Genomic DNA, 16567 nt, shown 5'->3' with positions numbered 1-16567 from the left:
TTTCCCCAAGCCTCTTAAGTATGTATAAGTATCTTTTTAAGGCTCATCTTTAAATTTGTAATTTATACACACATATATATAATCCAACACTGTGTTGGGCTTCATTACAACCTTTTGTGCAATAAGTGCTGAGCATACAGACAATGAACACACGTGGGTACATAAAATCTTTACACTTTCACATTGTTATTGCTTTGCCTATAGTTTTAGAACTAAATGCAAGATAACTTAATAGCCATACACACTAGTTGATTTTCAGCTGAAAATGTAATATTGTGTATGGCCCAGCACTGCCTGACTAGCGATGATGTGTGCTACCGCATCATCGCTAGGAAGTTGGTTCGTTTGCTGGTAAAACCAGCAGATCTAGCGATGATGGATTTTTTTTAGCCATCATTGCTGTTTGTGTACGGCTGCCGGGCTGAAAGATTAGCCACTTTCAGCCCGGTGGACCACCCTGCTCCCCCCCTCCATCCATACCCACTTTCAACTCGCACATCCGCCTCCATCCGACTGGCTCTGACTAAGAGCCCTGCTCCCCCGCCAATGTTACTTATAATAAGCCAGTGATATATACATTGCTGGCATATGCCACCAATGCAGGGGCGGATTACCCATGGGGCGACAGTGGTGTTCACCCCGGGGACACCACACATTCCAGGGCCCCACACCTGCCACCCCACTGCTGCTGTTGTGGCGGGTGGGTGCCAGGCAGTGGGGCGTCCAGTGGGTCCCTGCGGTGTACAGTATATGAAGTCCGCCGTGAGTTCCCCCGGCGGATGAGGACTAGTAATTCCCATCCGCTGCAGGGGGTCCACGCAGTGGATGTTAAGTCAGCGGCGGGGTTCACATCCGCCACAGGGACCCAGCGCAGCACGGACCACGATGCCCCAATCCCGCAATGCTAGGTACCATGGGGGGGTGTTGTGTGTGTGTGTGTGTGTGTGTGTGTGTGTGTGTGTGGGGGGGGGGGGGGGGGGGGGGCGGGGCTGGACCTTGTGTTGTCCAGGGCCCCTACAAACCTTAAACCGGCCTTGCACCAATGTATATATTACTGGCACCACTTAGCACCAATGATTGTTTATTAGCCAGTAATATATACAATGCTAGCACAGGCCAGCAATGTATATATTATTGGCACCAATGCCCACCAAGGGTTAAAGTGAACCGTAGCCGTGCAGAATTGTGTTCTGTCAGTTACATTTTAGAGACGGGACAGTTCCACCACCATCCACTCACCTTGCCCCGCTGTCCCTGCCTGCATCGCTAAAGAAGACAGCCTGGCAGAGCGGTGGAAAACCAGGCTGTCTCACTCAGAGAAGGTTCGTCCGACCGTGTCAGGGCTATTTCAAATGCTGTTTTGGAGCTCGCGGCCTGGCAGCCAATCGGGAACCACGGGCTCTGATTGGCTCGCAAGCTGGTGTGTCATTTGAAATAGCCGCGTCGTGGACAGATGGACCTGCTCTGAGACAGCCAGGTTTCCCACTGTTCTGCCTGGCTGTCTTTTACTGCATAATACAGTGTACCCAGTAACTACCCCTGGCAACTGCGCATGTTACCCCTGGCAACTGCGCATGTTACCCCTGGCAACTGCGCATGTTACCCCTGGCAACTGCGCATGTTACCCCTGGCAACTGCGCATGTTACCCCTGGCAACTGCGCATGTTACCCCTGGCAACTGCGCATGTTACCCCTGGCAACTGCGCATGTTACCCCTGGCAACTGCGCATGTTACCCCTGGCAACTGCGCATGTTACCCCTGGCAACTGCGCATGTTACCCCTGGCACTGAGCAAGAAAACCCTAGCAATGAGCATGTAGATAACCTGCACTATTGTGGCATAATATGTAATGGGCATTTAGTTGTGTGGCATATTGTGTAATGGGCATTACGGTGTGCATAGTCCTCTGCCTAACAAAGCCATGCCTTAAATTTTTTGCAGGCCATCAATGTATATGTTACTGCCGCCACTGACCCCCATTGTATATTTTTTATGGCAGTAACGTAACGTATACATTTCTGGCGCAAGTGAATGGATTTCTCCCTATCTGCACGGCCGTGCACATGGGGTGGTGTTTACCTGATCGCTGGGTTCCAAATATATGTAGCCCAGCAATCAATTCTGAATCAGGCCCCAAGAACAGAAATGCACTGAATAAAACGGCCCCTGCTCCCACCCTTGGAATTCAAACCCAGCCCATTATGTAAATAGCATTTTATATGAAAGATTTTCAGCAAAGTCTTTCGCCTCCTGAAAATCTCTTGCTCTTTGGGGAAATAGCTCAGTGTGTATGCACTACTTTCGTGAAAGATAAAGTCCATACACACTGGGCGACTATGCCCAGCGTGTATGGACAGCGATGATGTCAATCATGGCTGCGGGGAAAGCCGCTCAGTGCATACACACTGAGCGGCTTTCCCCCTGCCCGGCACTGACGGAGGCGGGGAGGACGGCGTTGCATAGCGGTGCACCATGCAAAGCTGTCCTGAAAGCCGCTCATCTGCTGGTATAACCAGCAGATGAGCGGCTTTCCAGGTGATGACGCTCACCGCCGGACCATACACACTGGGCGGCTTTGAGCTGAAATCCGCTCAAAACTGCTGTTTTGAGCGACTTTCAGCTCAAAGTCGCCCAGTGTGTATGGGCCTATATATTTAATCAGAGATTCTGGCAAAGTCTTTTGAAATGAAAATCTCCTAGTGTGTATGGGCCTTAAGTTAGCCTGTGTTTCAAACAGGTTAAATCATATATTATTTCAAGACCATGTATTTCTAATATATGGAAATTGATATCTGCTTTATCTAGTGACCTACACTCTTATCTTCTTGGAGATCAAGAGGAAAATGAGAACAATGCTAATCAACAAGCTGCCAACAACAACCAACATGCTCGAAACAACAATGCTATTCCAGTAGTTGGGGAAGGTCTACATGCAGCCCACCAAGCCATTCTTCAACAAGGAGGCCCTGTAGGGTTTCAGCCGTACCACAGGCCCATCAAATTTCCGCTCAGGGTAATATTATTTTATGTTGTGATTGCTTAAATAGGTGAAAAGGCTATCAAAGTGCTTTTATTTTTAATGTAGGATTCCAATTAGACTGAAATAAGCAACTTTTGAATAAGGGTAGCTTTTGATTTATTCTTAAAGACAAAATGCTATAGTACAAACAATTTAAACTTATTTTTTAGTACACTATTATCTCTGAATATTTTACATTTGTGGTTAAGATGATTCACACACAAGTGGTTAGTGCAGTCTCATATCCTTTGGTGTAAATAGAGAATGTACAGATGGACGTGTCTCTGGTGCTGTGGTGGTCTGTGGGGGTGGATACCTGGTGTGTAAGTCCGGTCCTGTGCTGCTGCCATGTACTACTGTCAGGGCCGGTGCTACCACTAGGCAGCTTTAGGCAGCTGCCTAGGGCGCTGGCCGCTGGAGGGCGCCTCTTATTTATAATTTACATGAAGCAGAACAGCGATTCTCGCGTGCGGCCGCCACTTTTCTCTTGGCACTATTAAAAAAAAAATTGTGCGGTTGCAGCGGTTTCCAGAAGGCAGGCAGGGGGGACCTGGCAGAGAGTAGTGAGAGCTGTCCAATATCAGACAGCAGCCAACCACCCACCTGCGTGCCCGGCTAGCATTCCCTCACTACATGACCGCCCCCGCCCGTCAGTAGAGTCAGCGCCTCCCTGCCCCTGCCAGCAGCAGAGGCAGGGGCAGAACAATCCATGGTGCTTCATGGTGTACGCTGTGCTGCCGCTTGCACCGCATGTCGGTGCTGCCGTTTATGTCTGTTTTTTTTATCATTACGGCCGGGGCACAGAGCGGCAGCGTGTGTGTGCGGCCGGGAGGGAGGGACCTGACAGGCTGCGGGATCGCCGGGGCACAGAGCGGCAGCGTGTGTGTGCGGCCGGGAGGGAGGGACCTGACAGGCTGCGGGATCGCCGGGGCACAGAGCGGCAGCGTGATTGTGCGGCTGGGAGGGAGGGACCTGACAGGCTGCGGGATCGCCGGGGCACAGAGCGGCAGCGTGATTGTGCGGCTGGGAGGGAGGGACCTGACAGGCTGCGGGATCGCCGGAGCACAGAGCGGCAGCGTGTTTGTGCGGCCGGGAGGGAGGGACCTGACAGGCTGCGGGATCGCCAAATGAAGGGGTCCCAGCGGCAGAAGGTTAGGAAGATCAAGAGGGTGGGGATGCAGAGTGGAGGACTTTAAGGCGGGCTGCCGGGAACCTTAAACCAGAGGTCTGCACAGGAAGAGTGAGGTGAATCCATCTGGAGTGTCCACCAAAACAGCCACTTTTGAAGCACAAGGGGCCAGGTTAGTGTTTACCACACACCCCTAAAGCCTGACATTATCCCCCCCCCCCCCTGCCTAACGAACTATACACACACCCCCCATCCTAACTCCTATACACCCCCTCCCATCCTAACTAACTATACACCCCTCCCAACCTATCTATCTATCTATACACTATCCTCCCCACAGCCTGACTCTATATATACTCCCCATTACCCCCCCCCCCCCCCCATGGTATTGGGAGGGGGGGGGGGAGTTGGCAGAAGTTTTGCCTAGGGCACCAAGAACCCTTGCACCGGCCCTGACTACTGTGCTACTTAGTGCTGCTGGCCTGTGCTGCTGTCCTATGCTGCACAGTGCTAGTGTCTGTGTTGCCATAAGTCTATTTGTTCTGCTACATAAGTCCACTCCAGTGGTACTGCCGTTAAGGTCCAGTGGTACTGCCGTTAAGGTCAGTACCACGCTGCGCTCGCCACACTATATAAAATCAACTCCATGCGTAGTTGGATAGTAGGGGTATGAAAAAATGGGGTGCATTTAACATGGGAGCCCAGATAATACATAAGTACCACTGAGCCTTCTAAAAACATGGTATCACAAATCCTCAAGAAGAGTCCAAATGTGTTGGTGGTTGCAATGCCTGCAGAGCCGGCCCTAGCCTAAATGATGCCCTAGGCAAGATTTTGGCTGGTGCCCCCTAGCACCGCCTCTAGTTCCGGCTCTGACCCTGCTCCCCTTTCCCAGCCCCATCAACCCTCATCATAGCAGTCATCATTTTGGTGCTCCTACCCGCAATATTTTAAATAGAAACAGTGCACACATTCGGTGCGCAGCCCAAACAGGGGTGTGTTCTTGCTGGGAAGGGGCATGGCCAGTTCAAATTATGCCACACAGTAGTGCCACTTTATTTACATTACATCATATTATGTTATGCCACACAGTAGTACCACTTTACCTTATGTACATTACTCACATTATTCACATTATACCCTTAGAAAAAAATCCTGAGAAAATATTGTATTTTAAGCACCTCCATGGCCACACTGCAACCCAGCACAAAGCAGTGTGTGCTGGGCAGAGGAGCTGCTGCTGTCACTAAAGGGGAGGGGGCCTGGGGCCCCCACTGGGCCCTTCCTTCAGACTTTGGCCTGGGTAATTTGTACCCCATACTCCTTTCTCTCGGCACCCTGATAATACCACACAGTAATGCCCCTTACTCATGACACACATTATTAATGTCCTTATAACCATAATGCCCCTTACACATTATGCCAACCTTTATTAATGCCCTTCATACACATAATGACACACATAATGCCCCTTACACATATGTTGCACATTATTAATGCCCTTATACACATGACACACATAATGCCCATTACACATATGTTGCACATTATTAATGCCCTTATACACATGACACACATAATGCCTGTTACACAAATGTCGCACATTATTAATGCATTTATACATGACACACATAATGCCCCTTACACATATGCCGAACACTATTGCACAACCAACCCACCCACAGACAGCACTCGCACAGCTGCTAACACTGTGACCTCTGCCTCTGCTTGGATACAAATGTTTCCTCATACATCTTGCCTCAATAGTCCATGCAGCTCCTGGCCAGTTCTGCTAACGTCGGGTGCATTTTTTGCTGAAAATTCATCTTATTTGCATTGTTATGACCAGCACACACAAGGAGCTTCCAATGATTAAAATGATATGCGGCATGCCTATATTCTGTGTGCGACTGTGACTGTACCTGCATACGGAATGCTATGTTACCGTGATTTCCATGAATACACTATTTCATATGCAGATACACCCTCACTCACACACAGAATATAGGCATGTTGCATATCATTTTAATCAGCAGAAGCTGCTGATGCCCCTAGGCATTCCAAATGCCCTAGGCAAGTGCCTAGCTTGCCTATGCCTAAGGCCGGCTCTGAATGCCTGACCTTCCCATCATTGTATGGGAAGAGGTGGCTCCTTCCTCTGCATATGCTGGAAGGATCACCCACAGTACAGTTCCTGATTTTGAGATTAAAGGTGTCAATGTTGTACACCAGGAGGGGGATCTTGATGCAGCTGGCACTGAGGAAGAAGTTGACGAGTAGGATACTGCTGATGGTGATGAGGCACCGGGTGAGACAGTTGTTGTCTATGGGATGCATAAGGCCATCAACATGCTTGGGAAGAACGCCAAAAAATGCACCTCTTTGGGCTGGAATTATTTTTATCTACAGATTTAGCCGGGCTCATCTTTGCAGGGGCTCGCACGCTCCGTGGCAACGGAGCCTGCCGCCGGTCCCCGCCGACTTCCTCCACCGCGTCCCCTTCGCTGCCCCAACACCTCCCCCCCCGAACTGGGCAGCGTCTCCCTGAAGGGGAGATGGGCAGGGAGAGGCTGCCCAGCCGCTGTGATACTGGGACGCGTGTGCGCATGAGACGCAATTGCGTCCCAGTCCCTATCGCCAGTGAAAGGGATCTGGCGGGCGCCGGCAACAGATGAGCCTGGCTCCATCTGTAGATCCGGACAACAATTGTATTACCATATGTAGCTTATGTAAAGCTGCAATAAGCAGGGGTAAGGAGGTTGGGCATCTAGGGACATCCTCCTTTATGCATCACCTGAAGCATGTACATAAGTCACTGTTTAGTTCAGAAACTATGGCTAGGATCGTAAGCAGTCCAGGGACATTTAAATCCCTTTATCCTGTTGTATCCAAATGGCTGAAAATCACACCAGCAAGTCACTCCTTATCAATTTCCTCCTTGATCCAGAACAGAGGGAGTCCTGCAGGCCATGTCACCACCATGACTGACTCCTCCTCTTTCCGGGATTCCTCTGTAGGGACCCTACAGTGCTGCGCCTACTGTTGCTGCTGGCAGTCATTCATCATCCCAGAGGGGAAGTCGGAACACCACTACTTCTTTCACTAAGCAATTGACTAGACTGGTGTGCCATCAAACCCTCTTGAACGTGCCCTGCATTCACCTCAAAAAGAGGTTGTGACACAATGGAACTCCACTCTCTATATGCTGCAGAGGATGGAGGAGCAGTAAAAGCCCATTCAAGCCTACACTGCCACCTATGACAAAGGCAAAGAAGGGGGTATGCACCTGACTCAAGCACAGTGGAGACTGATTTCCATGTTGTGCAATGTTCTCCAGTCATTTGAACATGCCACAAGAGAAGTCAGTACCGACACTGCCAGCTTGAGTCGGGTCATTCCCCTGATCAGGCTGTTGCAGAAGCAGCTGGAGAAAGTGAAGGAGGAGCTAAAGCATGGTGATTAAGCAAAACATGTAGGTCTTGTGGATGAAGCCCTTCATGCAGTATGCTTTGCCAGAATATGAGATTGGTCAGTCTATTAACGAGAAATACATTTTGGTCACCGTGCTTGATCCTCTCTTGTATGTTGTGTCTCTGTTTCCGGCAGACACAAATCTACAGCGGTGCAAAGACCTGCTGTTTGGGAGATTGTCATCTGAAGCGGACCATGACACGTCAACAGCTCCTCCTTCATTTACTTCCCCACCTGTGGCTGTGAGGAAACAGCCCAAATTTCCAACCCGACCTGCTGGCGGGGATGCAGGGCAGGCAGGAGTGAGTTTGGACATCTAAAACAGACTGAAGGACCTGCCAACAATTGCTGACATGTCTACTGTTGCTGCATATGATGCTGTCACCATTGAAATGGTGGCGGATGACATTGGTCACAGCAACCAAGTAGGCATGTCAGACAGGCAATTTGGGGGCCCCTGTACAAACTGGCTCTATTTTACCTGAGTTATCCCCCCTCTAGTGTGTACTCCAAAAGAGTTTTTAGTGCAGCCTGGAACCTGGTCATCGAGCGGCGTAGGAGGTTGCTTTCATAAAATGTGGAGAAGATGATGTTCATCAAAATGAATCTTCAATGAAGATCAACAATTAGAAACATAGAATTTGACGGCAGATAAGAACCACTTGGCCCATCTAGTCTGCACCTTTTTAAATATGTTACCTCAAACCATATTTAATCCTTATTTCTTTGTAAGGCGATCAATATGCCTATCCCAAGCATGTTTAAAGTGTTCTACTGTATTTAACTCTACAACCTCTGATGGGAGGCTATTCCACTTATCCACTACTCTTTCTGTGAAATAATTTTTTCTCAAATTTCCTCCGAATCTTCCTCCTTCTAGTTACAGTGCATGTCCTTGTGTTCTGTTGCTCCTCTTCCTGTGAAGATGGTCTCCCACCTGTACCTTGTTAAAACCCTTGATATATTTGAAAGTTTTTATCATGTTTCCCCTTTCTTTTCTCTGCTCTAAATTATACATATTAAGATCTTTTAGTCTTTCCAGGTAAGTTTTGTATTGTATACCATGCACCATTTTAGTTGCCCTTCTTTGTACCTATACAGTGGCATTATTACTTCTTTCTTTCTACTGCTGCTTCCTCTCCCTATGCAACCAAGCATCTGACTTGCCTTCTTCAATGTTTTGTTACATTGCCTACCTGCATTTAAGTCCCCTGAAATAGTGACGCCTAGATCCCTCTCTTTCTCAGTAGTTTCCATTATAGTGCCATTTATACTTAATTAGTATTTAGATTTTTGAGACCCAAGTGCACGATTTTGCATTTTTTTGGCATTAAAGTGTAGTTGCCATGCTCTTGACCATTCCTCTAATCTACCTATATCATCAATCATTTGTTTTACCCTTCCTGGTATGTCTTCCCTGTTGCAAACCTTTGTGTCATCTGCAAAAAGGCACATTTTACTATCAATTCCATTTGCAATATCACCAATAAAGATATTAAAAAGCACTGGTCCCAGTACAGATCCCTTGGGTACTCCACTTGTAACCTTTCCCTCCTTTGACTGTACTCTGTTTACTACAACTCTCTGTTTTCTGTCCTGCAACCAAGATCTTATCCATTCAACTATCTTAGAATGCAATCCCAAGCTTTCAAGTTTATTTAACAGTCTACGATGTGGGACAGTGTCAAAAGCCTGACTAAACTCTAGATAAGCTACATCTACAGCCCCACCTTGGTCTATTACTTTAGTCCCCCATTCAAAAAAGTCAATAAGGTTTGTTTGATATGATCTTCCCCCAGTAAACCCATGCTGTTTCTGATCCTGTAAGTTGCTGGTTTTGAAAGATTCTACAACTTTGTTTTAAAAGTGTTTCCATCAACTTCCCTACTACTGATGTAAGGCTCACTGGTCAATAGTTGCTTACCTCTTCCTTGCTTCCACGCAGGGCAATTACAGTCGCTTTTTTCCAGTCCTCTGGGATTACTCCAGTAGCTAGTGACTTGTTGACTAATTCTGTTAATGGCTTTACCAGCTCCCCTTTAAGATCTTTTAGTATCCTTTGTTATATCCAATCTGGCCCCATTGATTTATCCACTTAAGTTTGGAGAGTTCTGTTAAGACTTTTTCCTCTGTAAATGTACTTGTATTTCCCTAATTTTTCTGACTATACTTGCAACTTAACTGTGGCCCCTTCCCCTTTCTTTCCAAAGTAAATACTGAGCAAAAATAATTATTAATATGATCTGTTATTACATTGTCCCCATCTAGAAGACTTCCACTCTCTGGGCAGTATTCAATGAAAAAAATTTGCGGTGCATGGCGAGAGATTTTTTCTCTCGCCATGCACTCGCCGTGTTCCGGAGGGCTCGCTGCCTCTCCTGCTCGCTCTATTCAACGTGGTTAAGACTCGCCGCGAGTGGCGGCGAGTCTTAACCCCTGCAGCGGACGAGCGTCCGCGGCAGGGAGCTGACAGGGAGCCGTGGGACGGTGGCATCCAGGGAGATTAAAGTCTCCCTGGATGCCCCAGAACATATGTGGAGGGGAGGGGGCTCCCCGGGACCCAGGCAGCACAAGCTGCCCCCCCCTATAGCCAGCGGGGGACCCAGTATTCACTGCACCCGATCGTGCATATGTAATGATCGGATGCAGTGAATATATGAATATCTAATGAGCGGCTCGAGCGCTCCGGCCCCCTGCTGGCTGCTCGGTGTAAAAAAGAATTTTTTTTTTTTAAATATATATTTTTTTAAATTAAATATATATTCATGTGCTATAAGCACATGAATAAAAATAACATGCCCCTTCACAGAAAAAAAACCCTGATTTTTTGACACCAAAATTAAAAAAATAAAAACTTTTAGTTTAAAAGTTAGCTTTCCAGCTCTCCATGAAAAGATGGAGAATTGCTACACGGCGAGAGACAGCGAAAATCACTTAAAAAGACGGCGAATATTTCACATTGAATAGGCTTGCTCGCTTTTGGAGAGCAAAATTCTCCGTCCAAGGCGAAAAAAGCACAAATTCGCCATAAAACAGGGCAAATTTTTCTCATTGAATACTGCCCTCTGTCTTTAGTCTTATTACTCCACTTTTTGTTTTTCTCCTTTCACTTATATACTGTACCTAAAAAAAAGTTTCTTCCCCTTTACCCATTGACTGAGCCATTTTCTCCTCAGCCTGTGCTTTTGCACATCTGATTACCTTCTTCGCTTCCTTCTGTCTAACAAGATACACCTCTTTGTCTACATTATTCTGCATCTGCTTATATTTTTTAATGGCCAACTTTTTTGCTTTCACAATACTTGCTACTTCTTTCACAAACCACACTGGCTTCCTTTTCCTTGTGTTTTTCCTAACTCTTTTGACACAAAGTTCTGCTGCTTTTAGTATTGCACTTTTTAATTTTCCCACTTCTCCTACACGCCTTTCAAGTTCATCCACTCTGCCAAATAATCCCTTACATAGTTTACCATCTCTACAAAATCATCCTTCCTAAAATATAACACCTTTGTTTTTGTGTGCGATGAGTCGGTCTTTATTCTGAACTATACTGCTTGATGGTCATTGAATCCCAGGTTTTCACCCACATTTACATCAGATATTCAGTTACCATTTGTAAGTATTAAGTCTAATATAGGATCCTTATATGTGGGCTTCCTCACCAATTGCTGCTGCTCCTTGCAAGGAATTATCTCCAGAGAGTACAGAGGGACCTGTGATTGTGGAGTTCAGCAGGGACGAATTGATAATCTGTGAGAATGAGGAAGTACACACTGAAGGGAGTCGAGAATCGGGGGATGAGGACGACCTCTTGCCTCTGAAGAGCCGGTTTGTACTGGCAGAGATGAATTGCTTCTTATTTTGTGGGTGCCCAAACAAACCAATCATTTAAGCCAATCATTCAGACAGGGTAGCAGACCCTGTCACTGAAATGATTGGGTTGTTAAAGACAATGTGCATGTCCTATTTACGCAACATCAGAGTGAGTGGGAGGGCCCAAGGACAATTCCATCTTGCACCTCTTTTTTGGCATTATGTGCTTCTTGAGGCCTAGTTTTCAGACTGCCACTGCAGTGCCACACCTAGATGGGCCACTTGTTTGTGCCACCTACTTTTGTCGCTTAGCATAGTCATCCAGCTACCTCGGTACAAAATTTTGGACTAAAAACAACATTGTGAGGTGTTAAAGATAGACTGGAAAAGAGTGGAAATTAATGTTATTGAGGTTAATAATAGCGTAGGAGCAAAAAAAGAAATTCCACATCCAAAACATGGCCAGAGATAAAGACCGAAATCACAAAAAGTGCCCAGGTATTTATCAAGCTCCAGGATGCGAAGCAAATAACACTGAATATAGTGTTAGCTCATAGTAGAATTTATTGGAGAGAGAGCCAAAGAATCACTTCCTTTACTATCTTTTAGTACATGTGCTAATGGACAGTTGCGCATGCACTGAACTGCCCTGGGGTCATGAAGCAGGTATTGCAATCACATTCAGGTAGATGTATTATAATTACACATAGTGTGCTTTGCCTCAGGAAAGAAGTAGTAATGCCGAGACGTATTCACATCTAGGATGCTGAAGTCAGGGATTGATAAACCTCCATCCCATCATCAGCCTAATACTGAGGCACTGTCTTTCGGAACAGTCAGTGCATATCTGCATGCTATTTTGAAGGTAGCACAGATATAGAAGTGGCAGGCACCACAAGAAGGAGAGTCAAAAATTGGAAGCCATAGATTCGGTTATTAATCTGTCTAGTCATTCTTTAAGCGATAGTGAAACAAAATTACTCTCTTTAGGTTTTTATTTTGTGCCAACTTGTGACCGTCAACCATTCCGTACGGCTGTTGACCATTATAGATTCGGCCGGAAACTTAGATTGCGAGAGTTCTTTAACGATAAAGACAGCAACCCATTGGAGATGCCGCTGTTTAAACAACCGAGTACATTTGCTCCACCTAGCTCGAACACCAGTGTAAAAATATTTTTAAGGTTGACAGACTGTTCAAGAGATCCTATTCCATCTAATCCTCACTATCACAATTTACAACCGACACAACGTTTGGCACTCAAGTCCTTGATGGCCAACGACACCTTGGTCTTTCGCCAGGCCGACAAAGGTGGGGCGTTGGTCATCCAGGACTGGGTGGATTATGACAGAGAAATACTGCGCCAACTGAGTGACTCCTCAGTGTATCAATGTCTCTTAAGTGATCCGGGACTTGATATTAAAAGAGAAGTGTATAACACTTTCAATTTGGCAGGGCAGCAGAATGGATCAATGAAAATGAATGTGGGTTTTTAAAAGTAAATTTCCCCATCTGACCCATCATATATACGATGCCTAAGATCCATAAGAGCATGACGGATCCCCCTGGCCAACCGATTATTTCGGCCAGGGGATCCGTTCTGCAACCCCTGGCCCAATATGTAGATCACCATCTACAGTCGTTTGTTTTGAAAACACCAAGTTATTTGAGGGACACTGGTGATCTCTTGGACAGTCTACGCACCATGGCAGAATTACCATCTACTGTGCTATTAGAAACTATGGACGTAGCCTCGTTGTTTACTGTAATCCTGCACGAGGATTGGTTGGATGTCATCAAACACACACTACAGGATACAGCTAGAATTGGCCCTCCCACAGAATTTCTGGTCGAGTTGACAAGGCTAGTTCTGACTAAAAATTATTTCCTGTACAAAATATTTTTTTACAATGAACCGGTACGGCTATGGGGTCCAATTTGGCCCCAGCCTATGCCAATTTGTACATGGCTAATTATGAACATACTTATATCTTTCCTGCATTTGGTACCATGATGTTTTTCTATTGTAGTTATATCGACGACATATTTCTGATATGGTTGCGAACTGAGCAGGAGCTGAAGGACATGTTTTTTGTTTTGAATAGCCTGGAGACACCCATCCGCTTTAAGTTTTCCTTTAGTTTGGTTGAGATTTTTTGGATGTTACCATTTACCGTGATGGACTTGGCTTGGGTACAAGGTTATTTCATAAAGAGACTGACAGTAATTTTTTACTTCATGCTACAAGCCACCATCCCCCACATCTCAAAGAGAATTTCACAATTATGCAGTTTCTGTGAGTATTGAGGAACAATTCCTCTATTGATACAACAGAGAGTCAGTTGACAGATATGTATGCCAGATTTTGTGAATGTGGTTACTCTGAATCAACTCTCACACACTGCCTCACCAAGGCAAGGTCTAGACATACCAGGGGAACTTCTGAAGCCCCTAAAGTTGATACCCGGCCAAGGCTAATTTTTTTTTTTTTTTGTATTTCAATCAAACAGGGTTTATTCCTCAACAGAAATTTCTGGAAATACACAAAGATAACGAAACAAATCTCAGAGTTAAATTAAACAAATTATCCTTTATACAGAAACTGGTCATCCATATTCCATAGCATTATCTGCTTGGTCAGCCACACAACGCAATTTAAGACTTTCAACCACCACTACCTCATTAACCCTTTGAGTGTCAAGTGAATGTGTCAAAATAGGTGTGAAAATTGCCAAGTAAAACATTTCCACTCATCATAATAATCCTGTTATACCTTATACAGGAAATATAATCTTTTTTTTTTACACATTTTTTTATTTGAATTTATATAAGAAATGGGAGCGAGGCTGGCATTTTTAGCAAATATTTGGAACATCTCTCACAGAGATGTTGCCACTCAAAGGGTTAAGAAGCCAGAAATGTTACTTGTAGATACACTGTATATTTCTGTTCATTTAAACCAAGTCAAAACAATGTATAATATTTCCTCTGTGAAAGCGAACACTGATATCTTTACTGAAAGCAATCGTGCAAGAGTTATTATATCAATTTACGCCATAATTTAATAATATATCTTTGTTAAAGAGATTAATTTGTCCTTGAGATTTTATCGTCGATCATCGGATCAGGCCGGCATTACGGCACAAAATAAAAGCCAATCATTCATCAGCTTTGATGCCAATATTATTGTGGCAGGTTTTAAATTCACCAATAAATCCACAATTTATCTGGTTTTACACAGGCTCCCTCTAGTGGCAGTGCAATCGGCCAAGGCTAATTTATACCAACACCTTTGATGTGAATGCTCATAAAAGAAAGCTTATTAGAGACAGGGGTGTCACTCGCACAGGATTTTCTTCCTATAAGAAGGAAAAAATTGGACCCCCCAGATGTGATATTTAATATAATATGTATGGCTTTAATGGGATAGAGGAGGTGTGCTACCACTGGACAACAAAAAATTGGATACAATAAATTTTTCAAGAGGAAAAGAAGAGGGTTGTCACTGATGTGGTGCACCTTTCAAGGATCTCTTACAATAAAATGTATTAATTATTTTAAAAGACTTGCAAAATATAAAACACACACAGAACAAAAATAGAGGTGACTGACAAAGATTGAATAAGTGTGTTTTAAAATTCGGTCGCTTCCTGGCAACGCACTTGTAACTGAAATCGGTATCAATATATTGTTCACACAGGTTTTATATTGACACTCTAATGAAAAGAAAGTTTTGTACTGGTATTGTACTCAAAAGTGTCTAATTCAACTGCTGCCTCTCTGTTACTGGTATCCCTACTGATATAAAGCCGTTGGATTGTATATCACTATTTGTCCTCAGAGTATTTCACTGGGTATTGCAACAATAAATATGTTGCAACTATGTGTCTGGAGGGTAGTGACAATTGTAGCAACCCCACCGGTATAGTGGGGAATGTGGTAGTTTAATGGGATAGTGTAATGGCTTATTATAGTGACACAGTGATACCCAATATGCTATGCAGGTCACACGTTCCCCTTAGGGAGTCCCCTGATGACTGGCGGGAAGTGTGCACTTTCAAAATGTAACAGTGAATTCGTGGCGTTTTTTTTACAGTACATGTCTGACAAGATGGATCCATCTTTCTCAATATCCAGATGTAGGTCAAGGTAGTTCACTTCCCTTTGACTCATTTCATATGTAAGATGAAGATTGAATTTATTGTTATTGAGAATGCCTATGAATTTGATAAACAGGTCTGCCTTGCCCTCCCATATGATCAGCAGATCATCGATGTATCGTAACCACAAGAGAATGTGATCTGTATAAGCTTCATTCTCTTCGTGGAACACAACTTCTCACTCCCACCACCCCAGGTACAGGTTCGCATACGTGGGGGTACAAGTGGTCCCCCGTACCTGGAGGTAGAAGTTCTCATCGCAGACGACATAATTGCGATTGAGAACGAAGTGTAACAGTTTGATGATCATGTGATGAAGATTGTTCTCCCGATCCATATTAAGGAAGTATTGGTCTGCGTTGAGGCCATGTTCATTATGAATGCTAGTATAAAGGCTCTCAACATCACACGTGATGAGCCATGAATTCTCATCCAGAAAGACATCTTGTATTTTTGTATTTTTTTTTAAAACGTCCATCGTGTCTCTCACATAGAAGGGCAGAGTGGCAACATATTTGCTTAAATTGAAATCCACAAATTCACTGGCCTTTTCAGTAAGCCCCCCTATGCCTGAGACGATTGGTCTTCCAGGTGGGGTCTTCTCATGCTTGTGCACCTTCGGCAGTAGATACATGGTTGGTATGCGCACCTCCCGTACTGATAAGAAGTTATGTTGACTCTTAGTGGCCAATTATCTCAACGGATACAATATTTACAAAGGTTAGCCCAGTTCCTCCGATGTGTGCTTACCGACGAGGTCGGAATTTAAAGTACCTCTTGATGAGACCGCTGTCACAACCTACAGAACGCTCTGGCCACTGGCTGCACCAGCCTAAGAATGGCTGCTACCAGTGCGGGCTCCACATTTCAAATATATCAAGGGTTTTAACAAGGTACAGGTGGGAGACATTCTTCACAGGAAGAGGAGCAGCAGAACACAAGGACATGCACTGAAACTAGAGGGAGGAAGATTC

General features: G+C 45.1%; 1 protein-coding gene across 3 annotated transcripts in view; it reads left to right on the top strand.

Moving 5' to 3' along the window:
- The window catches only part of MARCHF6 (membrane associated ring-CH-type finger 6), a 492210-nt gene that overhangs the window by 304695 nt on the left and 170948 nt on the right, over window positions 1-16567 (top strand). For all 3 annotated transcript variants that reach the window (XM_083188363.1, XM_083188362.1, XM_083188364.1), the window contains exon 19: window positions 2807-3014. In XM_083188363.1, the coding sequence (XP_083044489.1) occupies window positions 2807-3014 (208 nt within the window). The remainder of the gene's footprint in view (window positions 1-2806; window positions 3015-16567) is intronic.

Source organism: Crinia signifera, chromosome 5, assembly GCF_055691185.1.
Source record: "Crinia signifera chromosome 5, ASM5569118v1, whole genome shotgun sequence".
Lineage (NCBI taxonomy): Eukaryota > Metazoa > Chordata > Amphibia > Anura > Myobatrachidae > Crinia > Crinia signifera.
Note: the sequence above shows the minus strand (reverse complement) of the source record. Positions and strands in the feature narration are given on the sequence as shown.